Source organism: Parasteatoda tepidariorum, chromosome 9 (assembly GCF_043381705.1).
Source record: "Parasteatoda tepidariorum isolate YZ-2023 chromosome 9, CAS_Ptep_4.0, whole genome shotgun sequence".
Classification (NCBI taxonomy): domain Eukaryota; kingdom Metazoa; phylum Arthropoda; class Arachnida; order Araneae; family Theridiidae; genus Parasteatoda; species Parasteatoda tepidariorum.
In genome coordinates, this window is record NC_092212.1 from 32053977 (window position 1) to 32063552 (window position 9576).

At 33.8% G+C, this 9576-nt stretch overlaps 2 protein-coding genes across 2 annotated transcripts; both read right to left on the minus strand.

The window, feature by feature from the left end:
* Nucleotides 1-5201: 5201 nt before the first annotated feature.
* LOC122270507 (uncharacterized) lies at nucleotides 5202-7674 on the minus strand. Its single transcript, XM_043048091.1, has 2 exons — nucleotides 6996-7674; nucleotides 5202-5380 (listed from the first exon to the last, which is right to left on the minus strand). The coding sequence occupies exons 1-2, from the start codon at nucleotides 7672-7674 to the stop codon at nucleotides 5202-5204; spliced, it is 858 nt and encodes a 285-aa protein (XP_042904025.1).
* Nucleotides 7675-8691: 1017 nt separating this feature from the next.
* LOC139426538 (uncharacterized) lies at nucleotides 8692-9228 on the minus strand. Its single transcript, XM_071185786.1, has one exon. The coding sequence runs from the start codon at nucleotides 9226-9228 to the stop codon at nucleotides 8692-8694; it is 537 nt and encodes a 178-aa protein (XP_071041887.1).
* Between the last annotated feature and the right edge of the window lie 348 nt (nucleotides 9229-9576).

Sequence of the window (9576 nt, forward strand, 5' to 3'; positions counted from 1 at the left end):
CTCTTTTATGGAATTGCAGAAAATGTATTCAAAATTTACTTAATTAATGTGATTCTTGGTTTAATAAATTCAATTTAGTGCATTTTTATCCACCACTATTTTTTAACAATTCGTAGGCTTAAATAATTAACCACTCTTGTCAGATATGTTATCATGATTTGAACTGCATATGCAGATATCTCGAGCCGTTACTGCGTCGTACTCCTCCAAATCCAAATTTCCCGTCCTCATTACTTTCAATGCCATTAGTTTCAGTCGCCCTAGGGCATAACACAGATCAGAGGTCTGGTGCCCGCTTGCGCGGGCAGGTACCTTGCCAAATTACATGATCCAGTCAGATATGTTATGATAAACCATCTAAAAAAATAGCAAAATCCGTCTAGCATTTGCAAAATTAGCTTGTAGTTATTTACGGTGGCCAGAAGGGCAAGTCATGTAAAATTAGCCTGGTGCTCAACGTGTTAAAGATGTACTGATATTTTTTATGGTGTAGAAAAAAATCCCTTTGTTTCGTTAACATTTAAAATGTATTCTCAGTTTTCTTCAATATTTATTAGAATTTAATCCAAATACTGACTGACTACGAATTATCTTGAATATTATAGTAAAAATTTCAATAGCTCCGCTTTTTTACAATTTTACTTACTCTAGGTTCGTAAAATGGAATACGTTTAAATCTAAAAGCGGGAAAACTCTTGTGGAGAAAAAAAACTTTTAATGAATGCTTTACTAGATTACTAATGAAGACGGTTGGAAGAATGTTTGGTAATCAAAACAAACATAAAGATAGGAAAATATATCAAATTTAAAATAAATTGAAAAAAGATGACCTTTCATGTCTACAAAATTCTTAAACATATGAGAGTTTCTTTTTTTCACAGGTATGTTTAAAAAAGGCATTAATTTTATTTAATAAATAAAATTAATCTAAAATTAATAATTAAGAAAAGATTAAGTTAATAAAATAAATTAAGATTATCCGATACACTTTTTGTACCATCAATAAAACGAACTTATACGACACCTACTCTCCGAACCAACACAGGGCAGCGCATTAGTGAGTAGTTTTTGTCTCTGATTTATTCAAGCTATTTCGCGAATGGCTCTGACTCATTCAAGCCATTTGGCGGAAATCGAAGTGCATGAGCTTTCGGTATGAATGTTTGATTTGACCAGTACTTCTTATGATGATTTTCGCTACCTTCTTTACAGTTTTTTCCCTAGTTTCGATTCGATCTCATAATTTATTTGGCCAGGTATGTGCGCGAATTAGTACTTTACTATAAATTATTTATTAATTTGGAGTAATAGCTGATTTTCTTTCATCGTTTGTATTTTGCTGCCACCAACAATGTTGGTAAACAGAAAGAAGTGTCATCAATACCGTGCCACGTACTTGAAGTCTGCATTTGTTCAATCGCTGTTGAAATCTCAACTGCCCATGTGTTTACTTTGTAATAAAGTTTTATCTAATGAGACAAGGAAAACTTTCCGTTAACAGGAGCATTTGCAAAAAAACTCATATTCACAAACAAAATAAAGATATTTAATTTTTTGCGAACATCAAAGACAAGTTTCTGAAGGCACCTTCGGTCTCAGGGCTACTAGCAACATCATCACAAATTCAGTAAAGCCTACATTGCCATGCAATGTAGGCTTTACTGTAGGCGTATGTACGGTTTGTAAAGGTTGGAAAAAGTATACAAGAGATGCTTTTTGCAAGAGCTTGATTGTAGATATCAAAGGTAAATCTATTTTTAATACTGTCCCAGATTATTTTACAGAGAAAAACAATCCTATTGCGAATATTATGTCGATTGCCACTGATGGAGCTCCTGCAATGGTGTGTCGACATCATGGGTTTATCGCCCTTTTGAAAAGGGAAATACAGATATTTTATTTGTTCACTGCGTGAATCACAGACAGCTTTTAGTAGGATAAAATTTCAGCGACCGTTAGCGTCAGTTATTGCAATTTGTCATATTTGCTGTGTACAAAATTCACAGTAATACTCTCAACGATTGAAGAATTCAATCACTTGCTACTACACTCCGAGATTCTCTGAATATCCAAAGGCGCATGTCTCAATAGGTTTTGTACTCTTTTCGACTCTATGCTTGAGTCCCTCTAAAAAAGAGATGTAGCTCTGAGAGACAGATTGCTAGAATTCAAGAAAGACTTTGGCGGATTTATTTGTAAAATTTAATGGCATTAATTTACAACTTCAAGGCAACGAGCTCAATTTGATCCCTACATAATCAGTCATTTCTGCCTTTCTGAAAAAACTCATTTTGTGGAAGCAGAATTTTGGTTGGAATGAGTTCAGCCAAGCAGATGAAACTCGCTCTGATGATGCACAAGAATATTGTCAACACCTCGTCTCTTTGCACGTAGATTTTTCTGACCGTTTTAAAGATGTTTTGTTCCCTGGAAGTCCCTTAATGGGTTTTGAACCCTTTTGTGAATATTGAAACAGCAGATTTTCAGATTTATGAGGAATTAGTCGAACTTTCAACTAATGAAACTTTGAAGTGGTGATCGTCTCAGAGAATTTTGCCTTCAATGTAACATCAGTCGCCTCTACCCTGGACTGAGGACTATCATTAAAAAAATTTTAAATGCGTTCCCTTCCTCCTACCTTGTCGAACGTGGATTCAGTGCTGTTGCGGAAAAAAAGAGAAATCAACTCGAAATTGTGCAACAAGGGGACTTGCGTCTTCACCTCACTATAAAAAAATTTAACCGAATGTTAAGAGACTAACGTTTCGTTGATACTACTGATACTTCGTTGATAAAAATATTTTGAGTGTTTTTTTAATTATCTAATTAAGAATAAATTATTCTTTTTAAGCATAGCTTTCTTTGTTGTATTTTTTTAATCACCGTATTTATTTTAATTTATGTAAATAGACTGCGAATACCTGCCGTGAAAAAAGTATCGATAGATGTACACATTATTTTTTTAAAAAAACCAAACAAATTTAACTCTTAAAAAATTGCTTAATGTTGTCTCTTATAATTTAGCACACCTCGCTCCATCACTATGCTCTATATAACTGGATTTTCACAAAGGGGGGCGTGTTTTGTTTTTCAACTTGGTGTGTTCTGCCAGACCTCACAGCATACGCTTTGTTTTTACACAATACTTTAAATTTAATTGGTCTAAATTTTAATGTTTTCTATTTTTATCTCTTCGGCCATTTAATCCGTAACCTTTTTACATTAATTTTTAATACTCTCACCATAGGGAATATCATTCTATAATTTATGTTTCAAAATAATTTTTAAGCAATTTTTTGTTGATCAATAGCCTAAAAATCAAGATTTAATTTTTAAAAAAGTTGAAAATTCTGTATATATAAAATTCTTTTTACCCTATTTTAAACTTTTTTCATCATCAATAAATAATTAAATAAATAATATTTAATTCATCGAAATTCCAAATTATATTGTATATCTGTATTTCTAATTTTTCAAAACTCTATGCACCCTCTATTTTGGTAGTGATAAATACGAATTTGAGGGGGAAAAAGGTTTGTTTTTTGAGAAAAAGTACGTTTTTTCGTCAAAATATTCCACCATTATAACCGAAACTTTCGGTCCAAATTTTCAACCGCCCTTCTGACAAAACTATTGGGACAATATTTACCAGATTGTGTCAACCCCCTATATTTTGAGAGTTCGTAATACGAAAAAAAGGTATATTACCCTTTATAATATCCTCAGAGAAAGTAAGTTTTTCGTGTATGATTTAGTAACTTAAAATATCGTCTGCTCTAATAAATTAGCATATTTAAGGACACACCATCGGACCATAAAGATTGAATTAGAACGTGAAGATTCAGGTTTTTTTCCAGGGTGGTCCGTTATCTTTCTTTCTATTTTGAGAACTGTACAACAGTTAATTGTAACCATGGTGGTGGCGGAATTAAATTCTGATATATAACTCTCAAAGTTTTGAAAAAACTAGCTATAGTTTAAAAGCTATTATGGTTGAAAAATCAGTTACTCTAATGTTATGGTATTGTGTCTCGCTTTTTTTCATAACTTAGAAATGATTGATTAAACTGCAATAACTGAAATGTCATAAGCCCTCAATCTAAAGACAAATATGTAATATAATCTGGAGCTTAGATGAATTAAATATTTTTGATTAAATAATTTGTCAATGATAGAAAAAAAAATTGAAAAGTATTGTATAAAATTTCTTTTTATTCATAATTTTTAGATTTTTTAAACCAAATATAGATTGAGTCCTAAAACGTGAAGGTCCGATCGTAAGATCAAAAGTTATTCAAGTTGTTTAATTTTTTTTCCTTGCGCATTGTATTTATTTTAAAATCTATCTTCGAGATGTTACCGAAAGACTCCAAATCAAAATCCAACCAAACGTTTAACACAGATCAAATTTATAGCTTCAGAATGGTTAGCCGTATTTTAATTTTGCATTGTATTATATCAACAGAAAAAGAAATGAACATTTGGCATAGATAATGAAAAGTCGTAAATTTTTCTCATAGGTAGTAACTCATTTACATGAAGAATCAACTGGAAGTCATGCAAGGCTGCCAACTTTCTACACATTTTGTAGAAATTTATTCTCAAACCCACGATCCACTGATATTATAGGTACTATCCACTGAGGATATTTTATGTCAACACTGTGGTCGGGGAAAGCCGGGTGCGGAATTCTACTCGACCAACCATTGCTTTGATTCGAACCCGGTTAACCTCATTGGGAGGCGAATGCTCTATCCCCTGAGCTCATTCAAAGTATTTTGTCGAATCCGGAGCAGTTAGTCTGATAATGTAAGTTTTGTGGCAGTTTAAGTCCAAATTCTATTCAATATAGTGGTTAGTGGGATGTAGTACACTACTGGCTACAAAATTGCTACACCAGGAAGGTGACCCACCACGAACGTGAAATTTGCAGGATGAATAAAGCGTGGTGTGGTATGCAAATTATAAGCTTATCAGTGCTTTCATGCAAAGCACACCTACAATGTGTATAAAAAAAAAAGGAGATTTGACCGTAAGTTTCTCATACAGAAATTGAATTTGAGCGTTGTTCTTGGGTAAAAAAGTTTTTTTATGCCTTGTGCAAGAAGGAGAAATGCCTACCAGCACGTGTGTGAGTTTGATCGAGGTCGAATTGTGGCCTACGGGGATTGCGGTTTAACGTACCGAAGTATTGCCACCACTCAGTCAATCACTACTGTCGATAAATTGCGGCATAATGTCGAAGCTGCATGGAATGCTGTACCCGTCCATGCTATCCAATCTCTGGTCGACTCGATGCCCAGGAGAATAACTGTTGCCATTGGTGCCAGAGGAGGCTGCTCTGAGTACTGATTCCTCAGGATCTCTACATCCAAGCATCCTGAAAATTTAATCTCTTGTTCTTTCAACTTTAATATATGTGCCCAATAAATATCATCCTGTTATTTGCATTCCTTTCTGGTGTAGCATTTTTAATGGCCAGTAGTGTATTATAGCCATTTTAGATACATTTTAATTTGGATATGATGTAGGGATATTTATCCCAGAAAAATAAATAAAATCGTTTATGAAAAATTGATATATTATGTAAATATCATAACGAAATTATAAAATAAAGTAAAAAAATTCTCTTAAAACGATCAAGAGAATCATTCTCTTAACATCAATAATTTCTGTTGAGATATTTATATAATCAACGGTTGTGACTGAGAGGCCAAAGCTCTCAGTCCGTTCGCCAATAATTAAAAATTAAAAGTAAATGAATTGTTCCTAACAGACGGTCAGGAGCATGGAAAGAGTTCCATGTTTGGAGATTTATGGAAGTGTGACTTAACCAAAAATAAAGCCAACCCCCATAATCAATAATTGGGCGAAAGCGAATCGCCCCAAACACTGTGCGAATTAGTATAACCATGCCTCTTGTGGCATCACATTAAGCATACATAACGTTCATCATCTGTGATGTTAACCCCTTGCATTCTGATATCGCCTCAGAGTAGCCATCTATAGTAACCACCCTAAGATTAAAACTCTTTATAGCTTAATAATTAGTAACTACATTATTTAAAGAATTTACAAAAACCCCACTGGCTACTAACTACAAAGACTAATTAACACAAACTGAACACAAAGACATGATGAATGGGACAGGGTACCCAGATAAAGCACACTGCTAGGACTACTTCACGAATTGGTAAATATTAGCCTTTTTTCATATAATTTTTTTCCAACCATATATATATATATATATATTTTCCAANGAAAATTAAGAAAAACAATAAGTTTTATTTATTGCGCATAAGCTGCAAGTAAATAAAACTCATAAAATAAGTTCAAAACAAAGATAAAACAAAGGAAAATTACAGACATATGAAAAAAGGGGGAAAAAGAAAAAATAATAATAAAAAAAAAAGAAACAACTGGGGGGGGGAATAATGTTAGAATGCACTATTAGATTGTAATATTAGATGCAATGTGGATGTAATCGTGTGGGCAGATGAAAAAATTATATCTTTTATTTCCGGATTTTTAAAAAAATTTTATCCTTTTTTTTAGGATTTTTTTTAATTATATTTTTTTAATTCCCCCTCCCAGTTGTTTCTTATTTTTTTTTTTATAATTCAATTTCTTTTCCCACCTTTTTTCATATATCTGTAATTTGTAATTTTGTAATATATATATATACTAGCGGACACACGTCTTTAATTGGAAAATTTCAAATTTTTTTGAATAAGCTGTAACAATCTGGATTGTTTTGATGCAAATTTTTAATAAAAAGTTATCATATTATCTAACGTCATTACATATATCTAATCACAATTCGACCAATCGATAGCGTGTGAGTATGTGTATTGTATACTATCAGCGAAGTTAAATGTAGAGGTTGTTTTAAATCGAAACTTAAACTTATTTTAATTAAAGGTAAAAAAGTGAAAACTTAAACTATTTTATAACAGATATATTTTTCAATTAAAAAAAAACTTAAGTTATCGTACCAATCTTCAATCTCAAATTATAGGGTGGCATTCCAGGTAAATCCAGTGAATTTAAAAACTCGGCAGGATAGTTGACAACTTCATCAGGATCAACAACAGTGTCAATCGATTTGAATGTAATTTCACTACCAGGCAATGATTGTTGTACTCTAAAATTGATTGCGTCAACATCTAAATTTTTTGCGGTTAAAATAGCTCGCTCACGCAGCCATGCATGATTAGTATAATTATGTGGCAAATCTGGAAAGATACTTTTTATTAACTCCTCTTTGGTAGGCACCATGTTGCAAAAATTCTGTGGGAGTCGAATATATTGTGTATCTTCATACAATTGAATTTTACCATTGCCAATGTCTAACAGTTGTTCAGAGAATCTTGACGCAAATGGATCATTTTGAGGTTGAACACGCATATTAAGAGTAAGGCATAATTTACTGACACTTCGCCACAGATAAGATTCTTTCAAACATACGTTTATTTCGTCCGCATATGTCGCACGTGGAATGACGGGTAATGTTTGTCTGAAATCACCTGACAGCAGCAGTAGAGCACCACCAAAAAGCCGAGTATTATCTTTGATATCTTTTAGGGACCTGTCGAGAGATTCAAGCGAATGCTTGTGGGCCATTGTACATTCATCCCAGATAATAATTTTACATTTTCTCAAGACTTCAGCCATGCCTAAATGCTTCTTTATGTTACACATTGCTTCTGGATTGGTATGAATATTCAAAGGTAATTTAAGTGCTGAATGCGCTGTCCGTCCACCATCAAGTAAGGTTGCTGCAATGCCTGATGAAGCAATTGCCAATGCAATATGATTTTGAGATCGAATGCGCGCAAGTATTAGTGAGATGAGGAATGTTTTACCAGTGCCACCTGGTGCGTTCAGAAAAAAAATCCACCTTGTTGTGCTGCAATTGACACGTTAATTTGATCATATATATTTCGTTGCTCAGCAGTAAGCAATCGTTCATTGTTGGCAACAAAAGTAGCCAGAGAAGTCATATCGAACTGGTGTTCACGTTGAACGTCGCTGATGATGATATCTGCTACTTGGCGGATTGGCGCTGGCATGCCAAAATTTATGAGCAGCATTATCGAAATAAGAATACAAATATCCTCAATCATTATTAATGCCTCGTTATATATTTCTGCGGAGAATTCAATACTGAGATTTTGATTAGTAATTCTAATCCGATGCAAAATATCCTCACTCATTGAGTCTTTATTTTTATTCCACAGAGCAGATGCTTCAGACGGAAAACACGTTGTCAGTATTATTGAAAATAATTGACGAATTTGCTGTGGAGATGAGCTCAGTGCTGCATCTGCAAGTGAGAGGTCCCAATGGTTATCATCCTCCAATAAATGTAACTCACGACACGCATCAAAGAAAGTGCCGTATAAAGTACCGTTGACTTTTCGCAAGTATTGGAAGGATGTCGGTTCAGGAACGTTAACCTATAACAAACGCAGAAAAAAGCATTCGCGTTGCTTAGGATGAACTGTATATAATCGTCCTAAAGTATTAGTCATAACTATGTCGGCAAATCCTGGGAATGGAGTGCCTCGTTTCCGTAGTTCCCAACTTTTTGATCGTTTATTCCATGTAAAAAATTTAGGAACATCAGTATACATTAATATCTTTACAAATTCACCAACAATATCTTGTCGATTACAAAGGTTGAAAAATTCAGTAAGAGTTGTTTTTTGGAGCTGTTAAAGCTTGTTGTTGTGCATTCTGTTCTGTGAAATAAACACGCTGTACATTTTCAAGATGCACAGCCAAATGTACAACAGCAGGATCTCTTTCATGTATAGGAAATGTAAAAATTCGCCAAATAGCTTCATTACTACTTATGTATCGTCCCATTTGATAATGTGTTATTTCGTCGTTCTTATTTACATTTTGAACAGCAAATATAGCTTTATCACTGACCTTATGAACGTACTTACAAATGTACTTGATAGACTTCACCGAACTGCATAACTCAACGTTTATGTGTGCTTTATAGGCTTTGCACAGCAATGGTGAGTATGGAACCACCCAGCGATTATCGATGTCAACTCTTACACCTTTTGATAGACGCAATTCATATGATTGACCGCCATTGTCTACATCTCTACGACGGTAAGATGGATAACCATCGATATTGGTGATAGTGTCAGTTTGACATGGTTTAGGAAAACGTTTCGTACATTTTCCATTATCCATAGATGGTGACATCATGTTGAGAGAACCACATGGACCATTATATGGACACATGGATATTAGTAGTCACAATGTCAACCAATTCTTGATCAACATTCGGATTTGGAATTTCCGCTGAAATAATTTTCTCAATTTCTTCTGGGCGTACTTTGTCCACCAACCAAATCAAAATATGCGCATGAGGTAAACCTCGTTTTTGCCATTCAACAGAATAAAGCCAACATCGTGTTTCACCAAAAACCGAGTGATGTGTAATCAATTTCATCAGAGATTTCAATTTTTGTTTGAACACACATGCAATGATATCATGGCGATGCATCGATGTTTGACCTGATAACAGCAAATTTTTAATTTCATCCCAGTTTG

Coding starts and splice junctions, on each gene's coding strand:
- LOC122270507 (XM_043048091.1), bottom strand. CDS start 7,674: ATGGCTGAAGTCTTGAGAAAATGTAAAATTATTATCTGGGATGAATGT. Junction 5,381..6,995: donor TAATTTGAGATTGAAGATTG/GTACGATAACTT, acceptor TTAAATTTTCAG/GATGCTTGGATGTAGAGATC.
- LOC139426538 (XM_071185786.1), bottom strand. CDS start 9,228: ATGATGTCACCATCTATGGATAATGGAAAATGTACGAAACGTTTTCCT.